Genomic DNA, 27,787 nt, shown 5'->3' with positions numbered 1-27,787 from the left:
CTCTCTCTGCTTCCAGCATCTTGCAATATGAGACCCCTGGGTCACTCTCGCCACCACCAGACGGACTTTGTACTTCCCAGCCTCAGAAACTGTAAGCAATAATGTTTGTTTTTCTTTATAAATCACCCAGTTCTGTGTATTCTCTTATAGCAACAACAACAAAAAAAACAGACTAATACAGATGCTCTTAGCAGCCCTGCGCTCTGCAGACTCACCCTAGCCTTGACCTCAGTAGCCCTTCCCAACCACTCTGGGTTGTCTCCCATTCTCTGTGGGGAAGGATGGTAGCTCAAGCATTTTGGGGCATCGTTTGCCTGCCTATGTCCAAGATCCCTTCTTCTGCTTGACGTTCTTCTTCCATCTTCAAGAAAACAAGAAAGCAGTGGAGTTGGACTCCAGCTTGGCTTTTGGCAACTATGTGTTCTTGGGGAGGTCACCTAGCCTCCCTGAGGTTGCTTCCTCATTTGAAAAATGATACACATCATTCATGGTAGTTGGGAGGATTCACTGAGTTGATGTCAAAAAGTCTAGAACTTAATAAATGTTCGGTGCGTGCAAGTTAAATGTGAATCAAAATCCCTCCTGTTTTTCTTCCAGCATCAGCCTCTATGGAACAAAGGCAACAGAATATCTGATCCAATGTCTGATGGCAGGAGGAGGTGAGAGCAGGACCTTTGGGGCTGGGCACATCCTAAGACTCTCTCAGGAGAACGGTCCAGCACAAAGAAAGATAAAATACACAAGAGCATTAAAAAAGTGAAACACATTCATGGGTGACAGATTCATAATGGGATTATTGATTCAAACACAGATCCTTTCTCTTCCCTGCATTTCCCAATCCCTCCCCCAAAATTGTTGCTGACGGCTGGGTAGGGATTCAGAAAGGCAGCTAGCAGGGGAGAGTGATTTGGGCTGCAACACCAAGGCAAAGAAGATGCCTTCCTCCCTCTTCCCTAATCTCCCTCCCTGAGCTTTAGCATCTTATTTTTGACCAGGGGGACAGAACTGACCTCTCAGAGAAGTTGAGTGGATTAAATGTGATAACGGGCCTGGCACCCATTAATGATAGTAGTAAGAGCCACAATGTATTGAGTCCCCAGGGCCAGGCACCTCGCTGACTGCTTTACCAAATCCACAAAGGCAAGGAATAGGTCTGTCTTGTTCACACCATATTGCCAGTTCCAAGTACTGTATCCTCCTGCATGATGATAACAAACATTCAGAGCTGGCTGGTTGGCTCAGCTGGTTAGAACACCACCTTGTAACACCAGCGTCAAGGGTTCAGATCCCTGTACCAGCCAGCTGCCAAAAAAAAAAAAAAAAAATTCACACGTGCTTTATTTTGTAGCCTCATTTTGTACACTCGTGGTGTTGCCTTATTCATCATTTTCAGCACTGTACATTTCTAATCTTCATGACAATTCTAAGGGACAGGTACTACCATTATCCCCATCTTATGAATGAAGAAATTGAGTCACTTTCCCAAGGTCACCACGCAAGTGATAGAGTAGGAGTTTGAATCCAGGCAGTCTGGCTCTAGAGTCCACGCCCTTGACCCCTATGCTAACTCAGGGACTCAAGGGATGCTCACCACTCCGTTATCAGGCTGTTTTACAGGTAAAGCAATTGATGCTAAGAAGTAAAATGATTGGTTCAAAGAAGACCCAGGATTTGGATCCAGTGTACCAAGCTAAATGCCTCTGAAAGGGTACAGTTCACTCCTCTCCACACCTAGCCCAAGCTTTGGGGGTCTGCCTTTCCCTATAGGGCTCCCCCATAATCCAAATATCTTGAGTCTGGGTCTGTCCCAAGCTAGGCAGCTGTGGAGTATGACGATGACACCTCAAAAGCTCAGAGACAGCCCCCTGCCCAGGAATCTGCTGGGCTCCCAGGGTGGGGCTGGCTGCAGGCTGATGCTGGGCCCTCCCTCCACCTGCAGCCTCTGGCAAGGGTGCTTCTCAGAGGGCTTGGGGTCCCTGTCCCCAACCTCCTAGGGCAGAAGGGGGACTATCTCCCTGGGATTGGGAATTGGCAGCTTCAGACATGGGGTTTGGTCAAGAGATTTTTCATCCTCATCTGCTGGCAAGTCGACTTCATCACTCACCCACTTATTTTCCATCACTCACGTCTGCCCATCGGCTGGCATCTGGCTCATCGTGGATGTCTCATGATAAGTCAGGGACATGACAGATGCTGTTAACATAACATCCTCATCCATCCTCCCGGGGTAGGCTGGCATGATCTTAGAGGAGGCCAGGAGAGGGATGGAGTCAAAAGAGAACAGCTTCTGACATCAGACTCATTTGAGGTGGAGCCTGGCCTCTGCTGCTTACTAAGGAACCTAAATTTCTGTATCCATTAAATGGGGATAGAAATTCTTATCTGGTGGCCAAGGTCATGCCTTGATGACTCCCGGGGGCACTATTTACATTGTTGTCTATGTGAGTGCTGTCACTTGGAACCCAACTCCACCAAATAGAAGGTGAATGATGCCTTGAGAGTGTGCATCTCCGAGTCTGCATGTTGCAAGTAAGAATTGCCATGCTAACTTTCAGATGTGGAACTAAGGTGCTAATAGGGTTATGTGAGGACCAGAGATCATACCATGTAAAGGGTCTGGGACAATGGAGGTGCACAGTAGCCATGCCATTATGACGGGATAAGGAGGCTGCTCTTGGAGTGAATAGCACACCTCTCCCAGATACCTCCTGCACTGTGAGATGCCCCTGCCTGATTCCAACTCTCATGTGGACCAGGCCAGAGGGGATGGAGACCCACCTCACAAAAGCCCTGTTAGCAACACCTAGTTTCCATATCCTATAGAGTCTCCTCTTACCTCTCAGTCTGGCCCCATAGATGCCATAGAGGGTACTGGATGCTTTGACAGTAGGCTGGGGATGGTTAGAGAATTTCTTTCTATTTGGGGGTTTGCAGCTTACTGACCTAGAAATCCTAAAAAGAATCTCTTCCCATTCCAATCTCTCCCCAAAGCAACTGACCCTATCTTTATCTCCCTTCATAGGGTACCTTTAATTTAAGAAACATTTATTTAAAACCTACTGTAGGGCCGGCCCGTGGCTCACTCGGGAGAGTGTGGTGCTGATAACACCAAGGCCATGGGTTCGGATCCTATATAGGGATGGCCAGTTCGCTCATTGGCTGAGTGTGATCCTGAAAACACCAAGCCAAGGGTTAAGATCCCCTTATCAGTCATCTTTTAAAAAATAAAAAAAAAAACCCTACTGTATGCTAGGCACAGTGGAGAGGAGAGTTCCAAGATAGATAAGACAGTTCCCAGCCCCGAGAAAGGTCACTGAAGAGTTCACTGAGGTGGTGGGGTACAGATTCACAGGTGTCCTTGGCGTATGTGTGTGTGTGTGTGTGNAATGAACTCTGAAGCATAGCAGGCCCTTTGCCTTGTCAACCTGATTTACTGCAGAACCCCTGGTTACTAGCTCAGAGCTAGTAGTTGCTCAATACATATTGAATGAATGGATGGAAGAATAAATAAAGTCCTGCCATGGAAATCAGGAATCTGCTGGGCTCCCAGGGTGGGGCTGGCTGCAGGCTGATGCTGGGCCCTCCCTCCACCTGCAGCCTCTGGCAAGGGTGCTTCTCAGAGGGCTTGGGGTCCCTGTCCCCAACCTCCTAGGGCAGAAGGGGGACTATCTCCCTGGGATTGGGAATTGGCAGCTTCAGACATGGGGTTTGGTCAAGAGATTTTTCATCCTCATCTGCTGGCAAGTCGACTTCATCACTCACCCACTTATTTTCCATCACTCACGTCTGCCCATCGGCTGGCATCTGGCTCATCGTGGATGTCTCATGATAAGTCAGGGACATGACAGATGCTGTTAACATAACATCCTCATCCATCCTCCCGGGGTAGGCTGGCATGATCTTAGAGGAGGCCAGGAGAGGGATGGAGTCAAAAGAGAACAGCTTCTGACATCAGACTCATTTGAGGTGGAGCCTGGCCTCTGCTGCTTACTAAGGAACCTAAATTTCTGTATCCATTAAATGGGGATAGAAATTCTTATCTGGTGGCCAAGGTCATGCCTTGATGACTCCCGGGGGCACTATTTACATTGTTGTCTATGTGAGTGCTGTCACTTGGAACCCAACTCCACCAAATAGAAGGTGAATGATGCCTTGAGAGTGTGCATCTCCGAGTCTGCATGTTGCAAGTAAGAATTGCCATGCTAACTTTCAGATGTGGAACTAAGGTGCTAATAGGGTTATGTGAGGACCAGAGATCATACCATGTAAAGGGTCTGGGACAATGGAGGTGCACAGTAGCCATGCCATTATGACGGGATAAGGAGGCTGCCCTTGGAGTGAATAGCACACCTCTCCCAGATACCTCCTGCACTGTGAGATGCCCCTGCCTGATTCCAACTCTCATGTGGACCAGGCCAGAGGGGATGGAGACCCACCTCACAAAAGCCCTGTTAGCAACACCTAGTTTCCATATCCTATAGAGTCTCCTCTTACCTCTCAGTCTGGCCCCATAGATGCCATAGAGGGTACTGGATGCTTTGACAGTAGGCTGGGGATGGTTAGAGAATTTCTTTCTATTTGGGGGTTTGCAGCTTACTGACCTAGAAATCCTAAAAAGAATCTCTTCCCATTCCAATCTCTCCCCAAAGCAACTGACCCTATCTTTATCTCCCTTCATAGGGTACCTTTAATTTAAGAAACATTTATTTAAAACCTACTGTAGGGCCGGCCCGTGGCTCACTCGGGAGAGTGTGGTGCTGATAACACCAAGGCCATGGGTTCGGATCCTATATAGGGATGGCCAGTTCGCTCATTGGCTGAGTGTGATCCTGAAAACACCAAGCCAAGGGTTAAGATCCCCTTATCAGTCATCTTTTAAAAAATAAAAAAAAAAACCCTACTGTATGCTAGGCACAGTGGAGAGGAGAGTTCCAAGATAGATAAGACAGTTCCCAGCCCCGAGAAAGGTCACTGAAGAGTTCACTGAGGTGGTGGGGTACAGATTCACAGGTGTCCTTGGCGTATGTGTGTGTGTGTGTGTGTGCGTGTGTGTATGATCACCTTCACTAATGACACCTGGGCTCAAGGGAGCCATGCTCTCTCCTCTGAGCCTACACACAGAAGCACTGTGGGAAACCAGGGCTCCACTGCCATCTTTGGAATTCAGGCTTTTCTCTTCTCTCCAGGTGCAGGTCAGCAGCTTCCACGCAGGAGTTGGTCAGAGGATTCCCATCTGTAGGGAAAGCAGCTCACCTTTGCATTGACCCTTGCCCCCTGCCGCCTTCCTCTCCACATCAACAATCCCTTCCTCTTCACTGTTTGCTCAATGAACTCTGAAGCATAGCAGGCCCTTTGCCTTGTCAACCTGATTTACTGCAGAACCCCTAGTTACTAGCTCAGAGCTAGTAGTTGCTCAATACATATTGAATGAATGGATGGAAGAATAAATAAAGTCCTGCCATGGAAACTGAGCACAATTCATTTTTACCCTAGGAAGATGTTGAAACTTCCATGGTTATTCTCCAGAAGTCATCACACTCCTGTCTCCCACAGGGACCACTATTCCTGACCCCTTCATCCGTTGGGCCAGTATTTCTGGAGGAGCTATTCTTGAACTGGGCATTGTATCCTGTGCTGAGGAGACACCTTTGAGCTTTCTTCCACCCCCACATGTCCCCCTCCACACCTTGGCCCTTCTTTTCTCTGCGTTGCCACCGCAGACACTGCTTAGGGCACTTGCCCTTCCCTTGTTCCACCTTTTACACAGGTGTCCCATATTTGGGCCTCTTTGAAGCTCTGCACCTGCATAGGAGTTGAGGGAAGGAGGAGGTCTCCCAGGGTCTAGCCTCTGCCCTTAGCCTCCTCCCACCCCACCCAGGGACCTGTCCTGGCCAAGGCAGTTACATGTCCCAGCCAGGCTCTGTGCAGAGCCCCAAGCCACTCTGCCTCCTGGAATAGCCCTGAACCTTGTTGTCCTACCTTGGCCCCTGGAGTCCCTGCCCATGGGCATCCTGCAGAGCCCACCTGGTGCTGGGCCCGCAGCGCCCTGGCCCCTCGGCACTGCCTGCGGCTGGAGCTGCCAGCTTTTTGGAATTCCTAATCGCTCCTGGCCCCGGTGATTGGCTGCTCAGCTCTGACCCCACTTGGGCTGCCGCCTGGTTGGATAAAAGGGGAATCTCCTTGGGGCTCCAGAGCATTAGACATCGGAGGGGGCACCTGGGACCAACCTCGCTAAGCGGGGAGCCCGGCGGGGGGGTGGGGGGAGCAAAGGACCCGCGGCCTCAGCCCCTCCAAAGAACCGGGAGATGACGGGGAAAGCGGGGGAAGCGCTGAGCAAGCCCAAATCCGAGACTGTGGCCAAGAGTACCTCAGGGGGCGCTCCGGCCAGGTGCACCGGGTTCGGCATCCAGGAGATCCTGGGCTTAAACAAGGAGCCCCCCAGCTCCCACCCGCGGGCTGCCCTCGACGGCCTGGCCCCCGGGCACTTGCTGGCGGCGCGCTCCGTGCTCAGCCCCGCAGGAGTGGGCGGCATGGGGCTGCTGGGGCCCGGGGGGCTCCCCGGCTTCTATGCGCAGCCCACCTTCCTAGAAGTGCTGTCCGACCCGCAGAACGTCCACTTGCAGCCACTGGGCAGAGCGTCGGGGCCGCTGGACACCAGCCAGACGGCCAGCTCGGGTAGGTGAGGGCGAGGCTGCGGGGCTGCCTGATGGGGGCGAGAGCCGGGAGCCCCGCGCCGTCGGCTCTCGCCTGCCGGACCAGGCCTCCTTCGGGCGGAAAAGTTCGTGCCAGGCCGAGGGGTCGCAGCCGGGGCCTGCGGCCGGCGCAACCTGCGGCGGGGGCCGAGAGGACGCTCGGGCTCCCGCCAGGTTTCGGCCCCGGCTTTCCTGGCCGCGGAGTAGTTCTCCAGTCCCCGCGTCGGGCCTGGCTCGGCCGCGGCGCCCCATTGGGGCCCCACTGGAAACGGGATTTGGAATGTCGAAGCCCGTGGCGCAGGGTCTTCGGGTGGGCTGGAGGGCTCCAGCTCCGCTGCTCCACTGCAGCCCCGGCCTCCCGGAGGACCCCCACTCCTGGAACCCTAAGCTGCTCCGCGCGCTGCTCTCCGGGAAGCGGGTGCCAGCTCTGGCCCCAGCCCTGGTGTCCAAAGTCGTCCTTTTCTTCCTTTCTCCATTCCAAACCCCTCCGCGTTGGTCAGCGGGGTTTTATTTTTCAACCCACGAACTCGGACAACCTGGCCACCGCGGCGGCCGAAGCGGCCGCCATCTGATCCCATGTACGCGCCACGATATATCGGATCCTGGCTCCTCGCGGGCTCTGGGACCCTGGATGACCTCGTCTCGCCCTCCCTGGGCCGCTCTCCTGACTGTGCTTTCCTGCCTGCTCTGCCCTCCGGTTCTTGTTCACAATCGGCAATTCCTCCGATTTTTTGTCTCCCCCCCCCCATTATTATTATTATTATTTAGAAGAGCAACGAAAAGTGGCGCGTCGCAGGTTCTCCAGCCTGGAGCGGGGGCGCATTCTGTGGGCACCGCAAAAGAGGCCCTGCCCGGGAAGCCCCCAGCCTTTCCTGGAGCCCAGCTTCCCGCGTCCTGGCTCCGCTCCTGGGGCCAACTTTCCGGCCCTGCCGCCGGGGCTGCAAATACAGAGCAGGACGCAGAGCCGGGAGCGCCGCTGAGGGTCCCTGCGACCCCCCGAGGCTGCCGCGCTCTCCCTGCTGCTCTGCCCCAAGCGCGCCGGGGCCTTTGCCTTTCTTGTAACGAAATCTGTCCAAAACCTCTGGATTCAGGCGCCCGTGTGCGTGGGGCCAGCATGAGCTTAGGGATGCGGACGGCTGCCGGGGCTCCCGGAGGGCTTCCCGGGGAGATTGAGCAGGGCCCCGCCACTCCCGGAAGAGGCCCTGCGTGGGGCCCTCGCGGGTTTCGGGCACCACCGAGCGCGCCCCCCACTCTGCCGCATGTCCCTCCGCCCGCTTTTCAGATTCTGAAGATGTCTCCTCCAGCGACCGAAAAATGTCCAAATCGGCTTTATGCCAGACCAAGAAACGGAAGAAGCGGCGACACAGGTAAGGCCACCGCGGCGCTTTGCGTACCTCTCCTGCCCACCCACCTCTTGCGGTCCCCTATTCCGGGCTCGGGCCGCTTGGACCCTGTTTTCGCCGATCTCCGGTCTAGGGCTGGAAGGCGGCGTTAGGGAAGGGAGACGGGACGTTGTTGGGGGAATCTGCCGTGGGCCCCGGCGTCCGGCCGTGCCGGTGAGGATGGTGGTGACAGGCACGTTCCGGCTTTCTCCTCCTGCGGGAGAAAGGAAAGGCCGCAGCCTGGCCCGAGCCGGAGCCGGAGAGGGGCTGGCGGCCCCCCGATCTCGGCATCGGCGCCTCCCGAGAGCCGCGCAGACCCTGCGGCAGGCAGATCTGCTCCCACCTTTCGCCCGAGCCGGTTCTTTGCCCTCTGCCCCGCACCCCCACTCTTCTCCCGTGGCCTCTGTCCTCTCTGCCGACTCCCTAGCTTTCTGCTCGCACCGTTCCCCAAAGCTTGAGCCATATCTGCACTGATGGGACGTTTTCTTTAGGCTTCTGCTGTTTTGTGAACCTGAGCGGGTCGTTTCCCTTCCTTTCCTTCCTTGAGCCTCAGTTTCCACGTCTGTAAAATGGGGAGTGTGTGTGGGGTGTAGACTAGATAGTCCCGCCAGCCTGCGGCAGGCAGATCTGCTCCCCCCTTTCGCCCGAGCCGGTTCTTTGCCCTCTGCCCCGCACCCCCACTCTTCTCCCGTGGCCTCTGTCCTCTCTGCCGACTCCCTAGCTTTCTGCTCGCACCGTTCCCCAAAGCTTGAGCCATATCTGCACTGATGGGACGTTTTCTTTAGGCTTCTGCTGTTTTGTGAACCTGAGCGGGTCGTTTCCCTTCCTTTCCTTCCTTGAGCCTCAGTTTCCACGTCTGTAAAATGGGGAGTGTGTGTGGGGTGTAGACTAGATAGTCCCGCCAGCCCGACCTAGAGTGGAGAGGGTTGCTTTGGAATACAGACTAAAGAGTTTTTAAAAATATGCCTTTATATAGACATCACTTGCACAAAGTTAAAATTCAGTAGGTGCCGAAAGGTATAGCCTGAAAAGTAATCCCCTCTCCCCCTCCCGCCCCCAGACCCTTGTTCCCTCTCGCATCACCGCTACCGCTATCCGTTCCTTTTGTAAAACTGTGAAATAAAGGAACGAGAACCAGGGTGCCGGGTGCCGCTCTCAGGTGCTGCCCCGTCCAGGTAGGGCGCGCTCTGGGTCCCCGCTCCCTCCGGGACAATTCCCCACCGGGCGCTCCCCGGTCCCCGCCCCACCCCACCCCCTACGTCCCCTTCTGTGTCCTCGGCTCGTTCCCGGCCCCTTCGCACCCCACTCTCTGCATATTTCTTCGCTTCGCTGTCCCTTGGCCCTCGGAAACTCCACCATCGACCCCGATCTTGTAAAACGGCCCTTCCTGACCTCTCAGGCCCCAACGGGTCCCGCTTGAATGAGGGTGAACTTCGACTTGGTTTCTCGGGGATCTGGGTTCATTCCCTTGAGGCAGCTGTTTGCTTTTGTTTAGTTTGTTTTATTTGAAACGGAAACTTTTTTTTTTAAGTCTGATCCTGGGTCCTTTTTAAAAATATTCATTCATTCAACGAATATTCATTAATACACGTCTTATGCGCCCTCTCATGCTGGTCCCGGGGTGGGTAATCCTGTCAGCCGCCCCAAGCAGGGACAGGGACTGTGGACAGACGGCAGGTCCTAGACCAACGGAAGTGCCCCCGTGCCGACATGGAGGGGGGGGGGGTCCCCGTAGCATGGAGAGCTCTGGAGAAAAGCATCTCCAAAACTCTGGGTGCAAAAATGGTGTTTCTGCATCAGGACCTCTCACTGTGGCACGGCATTCGGAGCTGAGTGACCATAGCCCAACGTTATGCTTAAAGTTCCTGACACTCTGTTCCTCATCTGCCACCCTCTCTACTAGGGAAAACTCTGGGGGCTTTGCTGCGTTCCCGGGGGTAGGCAGGGGCGCAGAACAGCAACTCACCAACACCAGGGTATTAACTGCCTTGAGTTTCTGTCTATTTCTGGTGCATAAAGGGAGCAGATTATTGAAGACAGGAGAATGGCTACTGAAGGCAGGTGCAGTTTTCAATTAGTAAAAAATACATTTTCCTTGACTTCTCTCATTTGGGGATTATGGATTAGAGATTCCAGAACCTGATGCTGAGAAATGGGCTTGTCTCTATCTCCCAGAAACAAACCAGGTTTAGCAGGGCTTGCGGGTGACGTGGGGATGGAGCAGCCATGGTGAGAGTCCCTCAGATTTTGCTCTTCCATTTACTAGGAAAGCTTAGCTCCTCTTCAGACAGGAGACAACAGCAGCCCGAAGAGTTTGGGGTTCTGCATAAGCCAGGAGCAGAGTTTGGGTCACATTGTGGGGGAAAGGGGACCTCCCAGGAGAGCATGTTAGAGTCCAACATGCAGACCAGTTCTGAGGCAGGAATTAGGGGAAGTTTGGGGGATTTGAGTTTTTGGTTTTGTTTTTTGAATGAGGGCTCTCCCAAGTAGAGACTTGAATGGTTCTAAATGACCTATAATCAGCTCTCCTGTTTGTCTTTGTCCAGGCTACACTACCTGTGTGCCTCAGTTTCCCTGGTTTTAGAAAACACTTGCATTTTAAAATTATTTTGACGATCTGCTCATGGACCCTTCAGCAAGTGACAGGATAGAAACAGAAAGAAAGCAGATCTTCAATATTCTGAAGAATTAACTTTCTGTTTACATAAGCATTCCATATACACCCCCCACCACCACCAAGAGAATAGGAGAAACGATTTAGACTCAGCCCAGTCATTTTCTATAAAGAGCACAGTCTTTCTCCCTCATCCTCGCTGGCTTTATCCCCCAAGACAAAGCTGACACCAGCACAAGGAATGCGTGGAGCTTAAATTTGTACTTTAGTTTGTGTTGGGTGAGGGCACAGCAGTGAGGGATTCTAAACCCTGGTGCTGGTCCCAGGGTCCAAATCCCAGGGGACCAAGGAAAGGATGTATGAATTTTATGAGTTCAGTTCGTGGAAACTGGACTATGTTGCCCACTGGCTTGTTGATGAGGGTCCGGGATAAAGGTCACCTGAAACCTGGTGAAATTAAGTTCTGAAAATAGAAGAGTTTGTTTCTGTAAGTAGGTGTTTAGTGGTTTATTCAGGAAAGAGGGTCTATGAACTCCCTAATATTGGAGGCAAAATTTTATGTGTTGGAGCACATTCATTTGTGTATTTTCCCAGGATGAGAGGATGTGGCTTTTTACCATATTATTGAAGCAGTTTCTGTCACAAAATAGGTCAATGTGAGCAGCTCTTTTGGGGGGGTAGGGGGTTCTCAGGGTGGCTTACATGGGACCCCCCACCAGGTGAGTGGCTGAGTCAGCGTGTGGAATGGTTGGAAGGTAGCCCTTGCCTTCTGAGCACAGGAGGGGACGGGGGAAAGAGTCTGATGGCAGTCCTAGGGAGCGGGTAGGTCTGCGTGGTGCCAGAGGATGGGCTGGTGACGAGGAAGGAGTTGGGGTGGGTTAGGGGGTGGGAGATTCAGTTCTCGGCTGTACAAACACTGAGGTTGAAGCTGCATTTGACCTTCTGGTAAATCTTTGAACTTGGAGTGAAGTTTAAAAAATCAACTCTAGTATCTGTGAGGGAGCCCAGGAAGCAGGTCTGGGTGGGGCGGGGGGCACTTATTTATCAATGGGCCCCTCCTCTCTGTGCTTGGGAAGAGGAAGAGGGGCTTTCTGCAGCTTTCAAAAATTTTCTTCTTAAAATGCTTTGCCCCAGCGCACCTCCAGAAACATTCCCAATGTGAAATGTCACTGAGGGCCAAAATAATGCCCCTCTGTACCACCACTAGAAGGCTAGTGTGGGTCCTCAGCCTTGAGTGAAGAAGAGTCTGGAGGGTTAAGCTATGAGTGTGTGTGTAAATGTGTGAGTGTGTGTGGGGAGAGGGGGAGAGAGAGAGAGAGAACCGGCCTGGCTTTGGGGTCTGTCAGGAGGCATAGGGGAGGGCCTTTCTGTTCTCTCTGAGACAGGCTCTTTCAGTTTTCAGGGTCCTGAGTGTCTGGTCTTGCTCCCCTCAGGACAATCTTTACCTCCTACCAGCTAGAGGAGCTGGAGAAGGCCTTCAACGAGGCTCACTACCCAGATGTCTATGCCCGGGAGATGCTGGCCATGAAAACGGAGCTGCCGGAAGACAGGATACAGGTAAGAGCCCCGAGCCCCTCTCTCCCACTCTCCCACTGTTGGTGACATCTACCTGTCCAGAGTCCCAGATACCCATGACCTGACCTCCCACCCCCTGCTATGAGCACATGCTTGCCTGTGATCATGTCCTCACAAAGAACCATTCCTTCAAGCTGACAGGTATTTGCTTCCTGAGAAGTATGTCAGAGCCTGAGGGGGGCTGATGATGAGAGATGGAGTACCGGGTGGGTCCTGGGTCCTACTGGGTCTGTGTTGTGCCAGATGTCCCTTTGGTACACCCAAATGTCTATTCCAAGGCCAGAGGTGGCCCCGGGCCTCTTTGGGTGGCTGTGAAAGGGAAGCTGGCTTCTAGTCCTGACCCCAGTCTGTTTCCCCTCCCTCCACTCCCCTCCTTCTGCAGATGTCGCCCCCTCTCTTCCTACTCTCTACCTTCTCCATCCCGTGAGGCTCCTTTTTTCTTCTGCTGGCCTTGCCCTGAGTTCCTGCACCTTTGCTCTCCCCTGGTCTGGCCCAGGATGTGACCTGGGACATGTGCCTGCAGGTGTTCTCACTGAGGCCCTCTCCTCTCCCGGGCAGTTTTGTGGCATAACCAGCCACTGATCTGGACCGGCATGTTCTTAGCCGTGGTGGGCACAGGCTTCCTTTTGGCAACAGCAGGATCTTCCCAAGTCCAGAAGTCCCCTAGCTGGGCGGGAGTGGGGCTGCAGAATTATTTCTCTGGGAGAAGATGAAGTCTGATGATTTTCTGGGCAGGGCCTCCATGAGGCAGAAGTAGAGGGGGGAGTGGGGAGGAACATTTCCAGAAGATTTGGAGTTGCCTTAGCTGGATCTCAGCCTTGAGTGAAAGCTGCTCCCACCACCTGGGTGTCCAGAGAATAGTTCACTGCTAAGGCTGGGGAATAGGGGTAGGGGGCAGGCTCCCGACTTCCTGAAAGTGCTTTTCCTCCCCAGTCAAGGTCCTTTGTGTGTCCAGGTGTGATGTGTTCCGGGGAGGGGGTAGTGCTAGGGAAGAAACCAAATAAGGTATGGGTTGCTCAGCATTCTGTCACTGGAGGGCCAGAGAATGGGACATGAGGCTGTGAGCTGCTTTTCCAGAAGGCTTCTCTCCCCTGGAAATCTATTTGGAATTTCCGTCAATGGCTTTAGACATTGACACTAACAATAAGCTCAATTATTCATAAGCAGATTATGTTTGGTGCATTATCCATGGTGGCCTGGATCCATTACCCTCCACCCAATTGGGTTCTGAGGGAGTGAGCTGGGTGTTGATTCTGAATCCTGTGGGGTGTGTGTGTGTGTGTGTGTGTGTGTGTGTGTGTGTGTGTGTGTGTGTAAGCCAAGGCCCAGTCTGGTTGATGCTGTGGCAGTAAGCCCTGCCTGGTCTTCATTAGTACAAAGTTGGCCATTACAAGTGGCTGCGGTGGGCTAGAGGTCTGATAAATTCCCCCTCTTGTCAGGCCCCAGTAAAGAAGGAACAGCTTGTGTCTTGCAATTGTTTGTCTTAAAATCTGTTTGGCTGTAGTGGGTGGGGTGTTTGAAGCCTGCTGAGCTCAGGATTTGGGGGAAGGCTCTCTGTTAGCGTAACTGCACTGCTGCAAATCCTCAGCAGGCTCATGTTAGGCTGCACTAAGTTGCCTGGGGGTTGTCTATAGCATGGTGTCTGAAGCCACCAGAACCAGCAGGAGGAGCTAGGGGGATGGAGAAAGGAAAGTTCATTGCCCTGGGACTGTGAGGATGGGCTATGCAATTTGTGGAGATGGGAGAAATGAGGCATGAGTTTCTGACACTTTGAGCACTGCATGGCTAAACGCTGCCCCCACAAGGTGTTTGTGAGTTGTCAAGTAGTTCGTCACAGAGTGTTTAACCAAGTAGCCTGGGAAAGATCTTGGTGTGTATCAGTAGCAACCGCAGCTATAAGTTCCATCATGTACCAAATGTTCTAAATATGTGATATGCACAGCACAGGCAGGGTGGTGTAGTGGTTAGGGACACCGGCAGGACTGCATGGGTTCATGGCTGGGTTTTACCTCCAGAGCCTTCTCCTCATCCTCATCTGCTCATGGGGATGACAGTGGCCCCTGCCTCCCGTATAGACGCAGTGAGCCATAGGTGTGTAGTGTTCAGAGCAGTGCCTGGTGCCGGCCCCCTGCTCACTCCCTTCACCTCTGATATCATAAAATCCTGGTGACAACCGGTGGGGTAGAGACCGTTAACCTCCTTTTAGAACTGAGGAAACCAAGGCACAGCAACTTGCCCAAGGCCGCACAGCTAGTAAGTGGGGGACAGAAGACTTGAACCAGGTCTGAATCTGAAGTGCACGCTTTCAGCACCTGCCGCTGAGTTTGAAGACTTTACTTTGACTTGAAGCTGGGGGAACAGAGGTGGGTTGAAGTCAGGTGGGGGGGCCTCTATCTCTGTTTCTTATAACAGTAATCAATATTTATCGAGTATAGACACTGTTGTAAACAAACCCTCCCCCCACAAAACCAAACAAAAGAGTGTCTTTTGTTTCCTTCCAGAGATAGTTTATGTATATTCAGCAAAGAGTCCTAGAATACCCCATGAGCTGGGTACTATTCCCATTTTACAGATGATGAACCTAAGGCACAGAGGCCAGAATTCAGAAGTCCTCTAGACTCTGGAGCACATGCTTCGCTATATTGTCCCTTCCTCATTATTTCCCCTCAATGTGTTGGTTAAGTGGGAACAACCTAAAGATGGGAATCTAGTGCTCCAGAGCCAGTATCCCCTGCCCCAGCTTTGGGTCAGAGGCTTTTGTGTGTGTGTGTTGGGGGTGAAGGATGGGGAAAGGGGGAGTTACTAGAATCTCCAAGTCTGGAGTCAGAAATTCTCAAGGTGGAATGGAAAGGTTATTGGACTGGATGTTGGAGGACCCAGGTCTTAGCTCTGGCTCTGACACCCACCAGGTGTGGCAGAGGCCAGGCCACCTCCCATCTCTGGGCCTCAGCTTCCCCCATCTGTAAAAGAGAGGAGCAGATCCATGGAGCAGGCTGCTCAGGATCATGTCTCCTCAGCAGGCCCTGGCTGCCACTGGTGGAATGGGGCATAGGACAGGTGAAGTTCAACAGTCCCAGGTGGACAGCTGGGATGTATACCCCTGTGGTCCAAACCAAGTAAACCCCTGCATATGTCTGAGGTTTACTGTCTGATGTCTAACAAAACAGTGTGGATGTGAAAAGTCAGACACACCCACTCCTAATGTTCGTTTCAGTGCCAGCAAGCCAAACTCTGAGTCATTTACAAAATAATGATAATATTTTTCCAAAATGCTAATTTAATAAGGTATTGTCATTACTGGCATTTATTAAGTACTCATCATTGTCCCAGATACTAAATGCTTTCCATGCTTTGTTTCATTTAATCCTCATGACAACCAGATGAGTCAGATATGGTTCTCAGCCCCATTTTCTGGATGAGGAAACTGAAGGGTTGAGAGGTGAAGTAAGTAGTAGTAGACTGGGATTCAAACCCAGTACTCAACTACCACCACATGAGATAAACACGCATGCCTGTCTAAATAAACTGTAATAAGCAAGCAAATGGTGCAATGATGGGCCAGTCCCAGCAGCAGAGGACGACTTCCTCTGCGTTTGTGCTTTGAGGCTAAGCACTTCCTCACCCTGCATCTCTCTGGGCTGGGAATGGAGGGATAAGTTGCAGTTTTGGGAAAAGAAAAGATTTGAAGTCTCCATGTTAGTCTTAGGCACACAGTCCTCCTTGTGTCTCCAAAAAAATGCTGGGATATGGCATTCTGGAAGCCCCTGCCAGATGTCAGCCCAGGGGAAGGGGAAATGGCTTTCCAGACTGACCTTATTTCCTGGGGCCATTTATTACTAGGATTGTAGGGTCAGAAGACATATGTGTGCGTGTATGTATATATATATATATTTACTTATTTGTTTACTGTACTTTTTTTTTTTTAAAGATGACCGGTAAGGGGGTCTTAACCCTTGACTTGGTGTTGTCAGCANGCTCACTCCCTTCACCTCTGATATCATAAAATCCTGGTGACAACCGGTGGGGTAGAGACCGTTAACCTCCTTTTAGAACTGAGGAAACCAAGGCACAGCAACTTGCCCAAGGCCGCACAGCTAGTAAGTGGGGGACAGAAGACTTGAACCAGGTCTGAATCCGAAGTGCACGCTTTCAGCACCTGCCGCTGAGTTTGAAGACTTTACTTTGACTTGAAGCTGGGGGAACAGAGGTGGGTTGAAGTCAGGTGGGGGGGCCTCTATCTCTGTTTCTTATAACAGTAATCAATATTTATCGAGTATAGACACTGTTGTAAACAAACCCTCCCCCCACAAAACCAAACAAAAGAGTGTCTTTTGTTTCCTTCCAGAGATAGTTTATGTATATTCAGCAAAGAGTCCTAGAATACCCCATGAGCTGGGTACTATTCCCATTTTACAGATGATGAACCTAAGGCACAGAGGCCAGAATTCAGAAGTCCTCTAGACTCTGGAGCACATGCTTCGCTATATTGTCCCTTCCTCATTATTTCCCCTCAATGTGTTGGTTAAGTGGGAACAACCTAAAGATGGGAATCTAGTGCTCCAGAGCCAGTATCCCCTGCCCCAGCTTTGGGTCAGAGGCTTTTGTGTGTGTGTGTTGGGGGTGAAGGATGGGGAAAGGGGGAGTTACTAGAATCTCCAAGTCTGGAGTCAGAAATTCTCAAGGTGGAATGGAAAGGTTATTGGACTGGATGTTGGAGGACCCAGGTCTTAGCTCTGGCTCTGACACCCACCAGGTGTGGCAGAGGCCAGGCCACCTCCCATCTCTGGGCCTCAGCTTCCCCCATCTGTAAAAGAGAGGAGCAGATCCATGGAGCAGGCTGCTCAGGATCATGTCTCCTCAGCAGGCCCTGGCTGCCACTGGTGGAATGGGGCATAGGACAGGTGAAGTTCAACAGTCCCAGGTGGACAGCTGGGATGTATACCCCTGTGGTCCAAACCAAGTAAACCCCTGCATATGTCTGAGGTTTACTGTCTGATGTCTAACAAAACAGTGTGGATGTGAAAAGTCAGACACACCCACTCCTAATGTTCGTTTCAGTGCCAGCAAGCCAAACTCTGAGTCATTTACAAAATAATGATAATATTTTTCCAAAATGCTAATTTAATAAGGTATTGTCATTACTGGCATTTATTAAGTACTCATCATTGTCCCAGATACTAAATGCTTTCCATGCTTTGTTTCATTTAATCCTCATGACAACCAGATGAGTCAGATATGGTTCTCAGCCCCATTTTCTGGATGAGGAAACTGAAGGGTTGAGAGGTGAAGTAAGTAGTAGTAGACTGGGATTCAAACCCAGTACTCAACTACCACCACATGAGATAAACACGCATGCCTGTCTAAATAAACTGTAATAAGCAAGCAAATGGTGCAATGATGGGCCAGTCCCAGCAGCAGAGGACGACTTCCTCTGCGTTTGTGCTTTGAGGCTAAGCACTTCCTCACCCTGCATCTCTCTGGGCTGGGAATGGAGGGATAAGTTGCAGTTTTGGGAAAAGAAAAGATTTGAAGTCTCCATGTTAGTCTTAGGCACACAGTCCTCCTTGTGTCTCCAAAAAAATGCTGGGATATGGCATTCTGGAAGCCCCTGCCAGATGTCAGCCCAGGGGAAGGGGAAATGGCTTTCCAGACTGACCTTATTTCCTGGGGCCACTTATTACTAGGATTGTAGGGTCAGAAGACATATGTGTGCGTGTATGTATATATATATATATATATATATATTTACTTATTTGTTTACTGTCCAGATGTCAGCCCAGGGGAAGGGGAAATGGCTTTCCAGACTGACCTTATTTCCTGGGGCCATTTATTACTAGGATTGTAGGGTCAGAAGACATATGTGTGCGTGTATGTATATATATATATATTTACTTATTTGTTTACTGTACTTTTTTTTTTTTAAAGATGACCGGTAAGGGGGTCTTAACCCTTGACTTGGTGTTGTCAGCATCACGCTCTCCCAAGTGAACCACAGGCTGGCCCTACTGTACTTTTTTCTGACAAAAGTTGTACTCGTTACAACACACAGAGCTATAGACCTGCAAAGTAAGCAGACTATATTTCAACCTGCTCTTCGCAGCTTCCTGTATTTTTTTTCCTTTTTCTTTTGTTTGAAAGTGTAGTCTTCAGCTTCCCATATATTTTGAAGTGTGAAGTTTAGCTTCTCTAACTAGCACTATTTGACTTTGCTTCTTTTAAACTGGTCTCTGGCCGAGGGTAGAGAAGAAAGTATTAGGGGGTTATATTCCAGAAGAGGATAGGTACCTGGATGGGGAAGTGTTTGCAGTGGATCGTGGCCCAGGATGTTTATTAGGTTCACCAAGGCAGCTTTTTAAATACTCATGTGGGACCCCTACACCCAGCAATTCTGATTTAATTGGTTTAAAATTAAACATCTGTACATTTTAAAATCTCTCCAGGTGGTTCTGTGTGCAGTCAGTGTAAAAACACTGGGTCGGAGTCTCAGTATAGTGGTTTCTGTGTTTCAAGTGGGTAATTAACACTAGTGGAAGACAGTGGAGGTTTGGGTGACAGGGGTGGGGTGGGCAACAAAATGACCTGTCGGGTGTGCGGGCAGTGATGCTGCATGGGCACCCGGAAATGTGGGCAGCGCTGCCCCCTAGTGGACATCAGAAGCGGCAGCAAAGCCCGCTTCGCTCAGTCTCAAACGGGGCTGGAGGAGAATGCTGAAATACGGTGTCAGAAGTGCTGAGTGGGTGTGGGGTGTGCAGCCATTTAATCATGCCAGCAGTGAGCCCAAATTCATCAGCTTCCAGCCAGAGGAGAGGAAAGAGGCTGCATGAACGTGATGGATGCTACCACAGGGCTGAGAAAGCCAGGCCTGATGGCATGAGGCAAGGTTGGGGGGCAGGGCTTGGGGTAGCAAGGAGACCAGAATGTGCAAAGGGTGTCTATCATGTCAGATGTCTCCTTTACAGGGGCAGTCCTGGAAGGACAGCAGAGGGTCTCCTGGGAGACCCTTGAGGGAAGAAACCCTGGGTATGTTGTCTTGTGGGGATGCCCAGGATGGGAGCTTGCAGGACAGGAACTATGGGATGGTGCAGAGACAAGAGGAGCCTTGGGGCACAGCCACAGTGGCACATGCTAATTACCCACATAGTGAGAGAAAGAGCTGATAGGCTTGCCTGGCCTGCTAGCTGTATGCCCTGTAGCAAAGGAGCCTCCATTTGGCAAGAAGTCCTTCCCTGGGTCTGATCTACCTTTGGAGGCACAGGCACCCTCTCTCTTCCAACTGTGGAGGCACCTGCCAGATCAGCTGTGGACAGCTAGAGGCATCCAACCTGGGCTTTCTGAGCACTGCTGGGGCACCACCTCTAAGGGGAAATGTACCAGGAAAACCAGGCTCATTCTCAAACTAGAAGATCCTCCTAATTTGCTTTTGACTGGGACTCCAGCCTTGTGACTCTCAGCATCACTCTGGGCCCCTTCTCAGGCACTCGGATCCCTGAAGTATAAGGCAGAGCTTTGGCCTTTGCTGGGACCTTGAGACAGGCTCTCCTGAAGAGTTTGAGACCAGACTCCTATGTGAAAGGAATAGTCCCTTCTAGAAAGTGGACAGTCAGGAAAGTGAGTGAGGGAGGGATTGGAAGAATATTATGAGCTTGTCAGAACCAAGAGCCCAAGTAGGAAAAGGGACCTAAATGCTGAGAAGACATCTCAAAGGTGGGAGATAGGAAGACCTGGTTTTATGCGAAATGTGTCCTAGAGCATTTGCTGGAAAGCAAAACCTCATCTCATTGCACATTTGTCCGCAGAATTCATCAAGCATCAGACCAACAAGTGTTAGCTCTTACTATGTGCCAGGCATTTCCCACACACCATTTAATTTTCACAACAAACCTGATGAGGAATGGGAGGCCCAGAAAGGTTAAGAAATGCACCCATGGCCACGGAGGCAGCTAGAGGCAGAGCAGAGATCTCCAACCTAGGTCTTCTAGCTTCTGAACCACAGCTGACTCAGGGAGTGTGGGCTGTGTGAGTGTTCTCTTGCAGTTGAACCTCCAGGATCTGGAATATATTAGAAATGTGTGAAGAGTTTCAGGGGCATCTGTTTGGCATCTTATCTAAGATGCTGTCTTCATCTGCTTTATGCTATTATAATAGAATACCAGAGACTAGATAACTTACAAAGAACAGAGTTTTATTTCTTACAGTTCTGAAGACTGGGAAGTCCAAGCTAGAGAGGTCTGCATCTGCCGAGGGCCTTCTTACTGCATCATCCCATGGCAGAAGATGGAAGGGCAAGTGAGGACATGAGAGAGAGAGAGACAGAGAGAGGGAGAGAGAGAGAGAGAAAGAAAGGAAGCTGAATTTTTTTTTTTTAATCAGGAACCCACTCCCATGATAATAGCATTAACTAAAAACTACAAACTAGAGGCTATCTGTATTAACGAGAGCCTGAAGTTTAGTTCTGTCTTTTCCCCTCCTCCTGTAGTTGTTATTGTTATTTAGCAGTCCAGCCTTACTAAAGGGCATATGGCGGAGGCCAGAGGGATAGGTAATGCCATTGATTAACCTGCCCTCTAGACAGACTCCCACTGATTTTCTTTGCCTCCACCGAAATAATAATAACCAGCATTTATTGAGCACCTTCTGTGTGACAAGCACTGATTTTAGGCACTTTTACTTATTTCATTTAGTCCTCAAAACAACACTAAAAAGCAGGTATTCTTATTTTTTGTTTGAAGAGACTGAGACAAAGAGAAGTCAAGTAACTTGCCCAAGATCACACAGTAAATTTTCAGAGCTGGAAATTCCAGTTCAGGACCTGCTGACCTCAATGCTTTCTATGATTTTTTAAGTTCTGTACACATGCTGGCCACTTCCAGAGTGGGAATAGAAAGGGACTATGAAGAGCGGTTAGGGTTAATTCTAATCCCTTGCCCACTTTCCTCCCAGGCATCATTGCCACAGCTTCCCTGCCAATTGTCCTAAAAAGAAATTGTTTTGGTCGTCCAGGTTTCCTCCATAAATTGGAGCAGCATCTGGTCTTTGCGGAGAGCCAGGCATTCCAGGGGCCCGTAACTGAGAGTCTGGATGACTCCTGGTTTGAACGACCAGCTGGCACCAGCTCCCCTGGGAGAGTATCTGTGGGCAAAGTCTGATCTACAGACCAGTTATTCATTTGCCTGAATTAGGAGACCGAGGAAAATGGTTCTGCATACAGGCCCCAGAGATGATCTGAATCTCGAGTCTGCATTCCCGTCTTTAGTTTCCTAAAGATGCTATTTCCCTCTGAGAGCCCTGCCCCATCTTGAGCACAGATGCTCATGGAACTCCTGCAGAAGCCGGGGGAATGCCCCTTCCCAGGCATCCGCTGCGGGGGAGGTGGGGGTGTCTCTGTACACTACACAGTGTCTTCTCCAGAATCCCTAAATCCAAACTGTGCTGAAAATGGAAAGTTCTTTCATAAGTTTGGCAACAAAACTCATTTGGTGGCAAAAATCAGACCTGACCTTATGTAATTTACATATCCCTCTTAGTGTGAATGTGTCCACGTTTTGCTGCAAAAATCAGAATGGATGGGTTTGATCACGAGGTGCTGCTGCTGCTGAGGGCATTATGTAACATGTGGTATATGCATCACATATTTTCCCCAAAATCCAAAACGTTCTCCGTGTGGCCCCATGGGGTCCAGTTAATGGGTGTGGCCTTGTTGTTTTATAATGCAGTATATTTAAGCAGGACAGATTGTCTCCTGACAGTGGCTTGCTTATATTCATAAAGAAAGCTTTCCCATTCCTCTGTGGTCAGACTTGGTGCCTGGAATTCCATCACTAGTGGGTTCATTCTTTGCTGTGTCCTCTGAGAAGTGGATGAAACCAGAAGTTACTTATACTTTTCTGTGGATTAGTACTTTCAGATTTATCCTCTGTGGGAGAAGGCAGTTGGAAGCAAGTGGGTACTTGTAATGGGAGGGAGTGGGACAGGACAAACCGCAGATAGTTGGGCAGACATCCTGCAGGACAGGCAGGCAGCCTTGGGAGAGATGTAAATGCAGCGTGTAGCCAGGCCAGGACCAAGGCCTGATTTAACCCGGGCTTGCAAGGCCCACACTCTCCATTCTCTAAGAGAAGAAGGCAGCCATCCAGTGGCCTTCAGATTATAGAAATCCTTTCCTTGGCAGGGGTCACCCAGGTTGATTGGGTCCGAACCAAGGGGGGCCTTGCACCTGTGCTTCCAGCTCCTCAGTTCTGAGCAGGAACGGCAGCTGCCAAACCCGGGTAAGGCTGCGGCCGGCTCGGAGGTAGCACCACCCAAGGTGGGGAGGAGTGATTGTGGCGCGGGCCACTGTGGGGGTGGAGAAGCCCAGGGTGTCTGAAGCTGTGTCGCCCCTGTTTTTAGAGGTTCCAGTTATTTACAAATAAAGAAATGCCAAAACAGGGTTGTACGCATTTGGGTCAACTTAAAGGTGCGCGTGGACTGGGCGGTGTTTGTGCAGCCCGGCGGGGCGTCTCTGTCACCGTCTGGCTGTCTGGGGACCGTCGGGGGGATGCAAGGCGGGCCAGAGCGCCCCCTGCAGGGCGTGGCCGGGAGGTCGCGGGCTGCGGGCCTCCGGGCACTCACTCCGCCCCCTGGCGGCGGCGGCGGGAACCGCGGGAGCCTCGCCGGCCCCAGCCCCCCACCCGCTCCCCAGGCAGCAAAGGGTTAAGCTGTCAGCGGTGCGATGTTAAACAGGTGTCAAAGGCGCTCCATATATCTGCAGATTGAAATCAAATTCTTTGCCGTATAAAAAGATAAATTACCCAGGCGCTGCCGCGCGTCCCACTCATCACGCCAGCGCCAGACGGCGAGCCATTTTTTTTTTTTAATGTGCTAACGACCTAATCAAGCAATCAAGTCGGAGAAGATTGCACAGTGACCGGGGCAGCCATCTGCCGGGGGCCCCGCATTCATTTCCGCGCCCCTGCGCGGGCCGGGGCCGGGCGCGGGGGCCGGAGAGGGAGCTGCCGGGGGGGGGAAGAGGGGAAAAATCCTAAACAAATTAACACCCAATTTTCCCCGTCTAATTAGTTAAATGAGGAGCGTTTGGGGTCCCCTGGGGACTGGGGGCGGCTCGCGGCGAGGCGAGCGCCGCCCCCACAGCATTAATTAGTCCGGGTCAATGCCGCGGCTCCCGGGGGAGCAGCCGCTTTAATTTCCCGTGATATTTCAGCGCCTGAGGCCCATCGATTCAAACTGAAATTAACTTATTTTTCAATCAGCCCAGGGCTGCCCCTGGGGGTGACTCTTCTTTTGCCGCCTCCTGAATAGAGCTGGAGCAATTTTTCATCAAAAGCTGATGCCTCGGCTGCGGGGGAGGGGCGCGGGGGCCGGGCGGGGGCGAGGGGTGGAAATGGCAGAGGAAATGGATCTGCCTAGAGCCCGTCTCTTTCCTCCCCTGGGGTGCCTCGAGCCTCAGGCTCTCAAGGGCTCCGAGGGGACAAGAAGGGACCGGCTGGGCCTGGGCTCCTTCCCGTGTCCACCAGTTTCCTGCGGGCCTCTCGTCTCCTGGCTCTGTCAGTTGCTGGAAGTCTCAGGAAAGCTGCTTTGGGGGACCAAAAAATCCTTCCTCCCCAAGCATGGCTGGGATTCTGGGATCTCCTCCAAGAACCGAGCGGGAGTGCTGCAGACAGCCAGGGTACCCAACTCTCATTCAGATGCTGCACCAATCAGCTCTGGGACCTAGCTGTCCCACCCTCCCCCAAGCTCCCAACCCCCACCCAACTCCCACCCCCGTCTCCTCTCCCACGTGCTCCTCTTCACTCCTGGACTGAGGGATGGCTGTCTGGTTCCCTCATGTATAATTCAGGGTTAGGCCTAGGACTGTGGGGGGAGAGTAAATGGAGGGTCATTGTGGCAGGCAGGGCTCAGCTAGGCCAGGGCACAGGAAGGGGGCTGACTCAGGCGTCCTGGGAGAGTCACCTCCCTGCTTTGGGAGAGGGGCCTTTCCATCCTGATACCTGGATGCAATACCCCCAAGACCATGCAGTGCCCTTTGCTCCCTGAGCGCACACTCCCCCTCCTGGACTGCCCTGGACTCCGGGCTTCTGGCAGAGAGGGGGCCCCTGAACAAGAGACGCTGCTAAAGGAATTCGCCCCTCTGCAAACCAGAAAAGAGATGATGTTTACGTGCTGAGGTGTGAACGCGTGCCAGAGAGCCAGGGTCAGGCTCCTCAGCTGCAAACTGAGGGCCACGCTGGGTGCTGCCCACCTGCAAGACCCTGTCCAGGAGGTGTCCCTATCCCATCTCCCTAGACTGCTTTAATAAAAAAAAAAAAAGAAGAAGAAAAAAGAAAAGTACCCATTTTGCCCACCATATTCTCACAGGACTGGATGTCCTCCTGAGCAGCCCCTGAGCCTGGAGGAACCCCAGGCCCCTCGGGGTGGGCGAGCTTAGGTGAGGACATCCTGCCGGAGAAACCTCCACTCCGGCAGGTGTGAGGCTAGGGCTTGTACCCAGCGCCTCTCAGAGGGCACCCTGACCTGCCCCTCTGCACTTGCAGGTCTGGTTCCAGAACCGCAGAGCCAAGTGGAGGAAGCGGGAGAAGTGCTGGGGCCGGAGCAGCGTGATGGCGGAGTACGGGCTCTACGGGGCCATGGTGCGGCACTCCATCCCTCTGCCCGAGTCTATCCTCAAGTCTGCTAAGGACGGCATCATGGACTCCTGTGCCCCATGGCTGCTGGGTAAGAGCCTGCACCCTCCTTGGGGCCCTGCCCCTGTGGTGAGGACAGCAGGCTCCTGGAGGAGGGGGCAGAGCCCTGGGGCAGGGGGACTGGGCCACAGCAGCCCAGCAGGAGAGAGGCCTTCCAAAGCAGCCCTCCCAGTCCACCTTGGTGGACTCAGGGCAGGGTAGGCCTGGGGCCTGGTGTCTATCCCTTGTACCTACCTACTGGGTGCCAAGGATTCTCATCCTGGACAGTCCCTGACTGGAATTTTTTGTCCTGTGAGGAGGGTGTGATTACTGCCCTAGGGTCAGTACCCCCTCTCCTTGGCCGGAGATGGGCTTATGGTGAATGAAACAGCCCCCGTTGGGGGTTGAGGGGACCCCTAAGTCCCTTTGGCCACCATTCTGGCTTTGCCCAAAGGACTTCTTTCCATATCTCTCCACCTGCCATCTTACCCCACCTGCCCTATGGGCCTGTGTCTGATAACAGCACCAGCTTATCTTGGGGTTCTGAGATCTGGAATCCTAGGAGGGAGGGAGGGGGCAGCAAGAGCTGTGCCCTGCGGGGGGTAGAACAGGCCACCAGGGGCCAGGTGCCCAGGGCATGGAGAAGTCATCTGCAGGCCTGGTTCCCAGCCGCTGGTCTGCAGCCCCATCCTCCCGCCCCCCTCCCCAGCACCCCACCCTATCCCCTGGCCCCGGCCCGGCCCAGCCCTGGGACTCGCGGGACTGTGGTGTGTAAAGTAAGGCTTTCTACTCGTCCTTAATTCTGGCCTCTCTCTATCTTTGCCGTTTTCAGTTCAAGATGGCTTTCCCAGGCGCTTTTCTAAACCCGAATACCAACAATTCTTTTTAGGGATGCACAAAAAGTCGCTGGAGGCAGCAGCTGAGTCGGGGAGGAAGCCCGAGGTGGAACGCCAGGCCCTGCCCAAGCTCGACAAGATGGAGCCGGAGGAGCGGGGCCCTGACCCTCAGGTGGCCATCTCCCAGGAGGAACTGAGGGAGAACAGCATTGCAGCGCTCCGAGCCAAAGCTCAGGAGCACAGCACCAAAGTGCTGGGGACTGTGCCTGTGCCGGACAGCCTGGCCCGGAATGCTGAGAAGCCAGAGGAAGAGGCGGACGCGGACGAGGACAGGCCGCCCGAGAAGCTGAGTCCACCGCAGCTCAAGGACATGGCTTAGGTCAAGGGGTGTTAAGACACCGAAGCCCCAGGACTCTGCTCTTCGCGGGGCCTGTGGTGCTGGGCCACTATCCCCCTGCCCCACAGGCCCTTCATTGCCCCCAGTGACTCCAGGCGCAGCTCAGTCTGGCCGTGGCTTTGGACCATGCTGAGACATCCCTGACCTAGTCTTGACCTCTCCAGCATTCTCTTCCTCATCCCAACATCCCTGCCTCAGAAGCCTTCTTCCCCAAACCATCCCTCAAGCCCCTTTCACTCAATCCCTTGGCAACCCTCACCATCCAAGTGCACCCCCCACTCTGTTCTCTTGCTCTGAAGAGCCCTCCTCCCCATCTGTTGATCCCCGTGGATTCCACTCCGCCCATGCCTAGAGCCCATTGCTGCAAGCTGTTGCCTGCCACAGCCGTGACACGGATTGAGGACCTGCATTCCAGCTCCGCTGTCCCGAGTACCCCAGTCCTCAGCAAAGGTCTTCTTCCCCCTCGGCCTGTTCCTTCCAGTGGGCGTGGGCCTGGGCTTCAGCTGTGTGAATACACTGCCCTGCAGGCCCAGGCATAACCTCTGCAGCCTTTGCCCCACCACATCAATGGAGTCCAGATTCCAGACTAAACTGGGGAAGTCTCAGCCTGGGCCCCTTGGCCACCCTCAGTCTCATGCCCTGCTGTTGTCACCCTCAGGAACCTGCCTTCTCCACACCCAGCCTGCCACTGGTACCTCCCAGCACAGGTGCCAACACTGCATGTGGCAATGTATAATACCTGTAGTGAGTCCAGGTCCTGGGCTCTACAAGGAGGGGACATCTCTCACAAACGCTGTGGCTACCTGCACTGTTGGGGAGTCCAAACCCTCTACTCAAGGCCCTTGGACTCCGGGGCCTGTGTTCTGAAGCATCCTAAGTCTCCTGATATGCTGCCTGTGACCTTGACTTGCTGTACAAGGCACCATTTCCCTAGAGCTTCTTGCAAGCTAGTAATTCGCATGTGCCCTGCCTTGGAGCAACCCAATCCAGCTGTTAAATGAATCTAGAAAGCCACAGATCTATCGTCAACTTGATCTAGGCTGACTCTGAGTATCCAAGCCTGGAGTAGGCCTGGGGCTATAAATATTAACTCACCAAGGGTTGGTCAGAAAAAAGGTTTGGGAAAAGGCAGGAGGCCAGTGTTAGACCCAAACCAAGCTGCAGGCACACACGCCTTCATGCCAGGTGCGTGCCAGGAAGCATGTCCACCAGAATAAGACAGGCAGTAACCACAATGGAATAAGCGACTGGGGGCTTCTGTCTGCCGATGGGAGGACCTGCAGACACTGACGAACTCTCTGTAGCTGCCCCTTCCACCCTGGCCTTTACCATTCGCATTAGTCATGGGAGCTCCTTGTGGGGTCCACTGGACCCATATTCCCAGGCCAGTCTCAAGATCCCTCACCCCCATGACATTCCTCCTACCATCCCACCCATCTTTGCAGGGAATACCTCACAAGAGGAAGGCCTGAGACAGTGAGTCGCGATTTGAGTTCTTTATCAAGAGCTGATTTCATCCTCGTTCCATTCATGGAATTCCCCCCACCCCCCAGGTCTTCTGGTCTTTATCCCTGTTGGTTTGAGTTGTTAGACTGTGGCCCCTGGTGTGTAAATAATGTACATAGAGTGAGAAGA

The 27,787-nt window shown here is 52.4% G+C and overlaps 1 protein-coding gene across 1 annotated transcript; it reads left to right on the top strand.

The window, feature by feature from the left end:
- Window positions 1-6,305: 6,305 nt before the first annotated feature.
- On the top strand, window positions 6,306-26,134 carry VSX2 (visual system homeobox 2). The gene is made up of 5 exons (XM_008567522.1): window positions 6,306-6,675; window positions 7,975-8,059; window positions 12,122-12,245; window positions 24,791-24,971; window positions 25,809-26,134. The coding sequence occupies exons 1-5, from the start codon at window positions 6,306-6,308 to the stop codon at window positions 26,132-26,134; spliced, it is 1,086 nt and encodes a 361-aa protein (XP_008565744.1).
- The last annotated feature ends 1,653 nt before the right edge of the window (window positions 26,135-27,787 follow it).

This window comes from Galeopterus variegatus, unplaced genomic scaffold, assembly GCF_000696425.1.
Source record: "Galeopterus variegatus unplaced genomic scaffold, G_variegatus-3.0.2 Scaffold325, whole genome shotgun sequence".
NCBI lineage: Eukaryota > Metazoa > Chordata > Mammalia > Dermoptera > Cynocephalidae > Galeopterus > Galeopterus variegatus.
Note: the sequence above shows the minus strand (reverse complement) of the source record. Positions and strands in the feature narration are given on the sequence as shown.

Excerpts from the sequence above, each read along its gene's own strand:
- VSX2 (XM_008567522.1), top strand. The coding sequence starts at position 6,306 with ATGACGGGGAAAGCGGGGGAAGCGCTGAGCAAGCCCAAATCCGAGACT. Across the intron at positions 8,060-12,121 it reads CGGAAGAAGCGGCGACACAG|GACAATCTTTACCTCCTACC; the intron begins GTAAGGCCACCG and ends TGCTCCCCTCAG. Across the intron at positions 12,246-24,790 it reads TGCCGGAAGACAGGATACAG|GTCTGGTTCCAGAACCGCAG; the intron begins GTAAGAGCCCCG and ends CTGCACTTGCAG.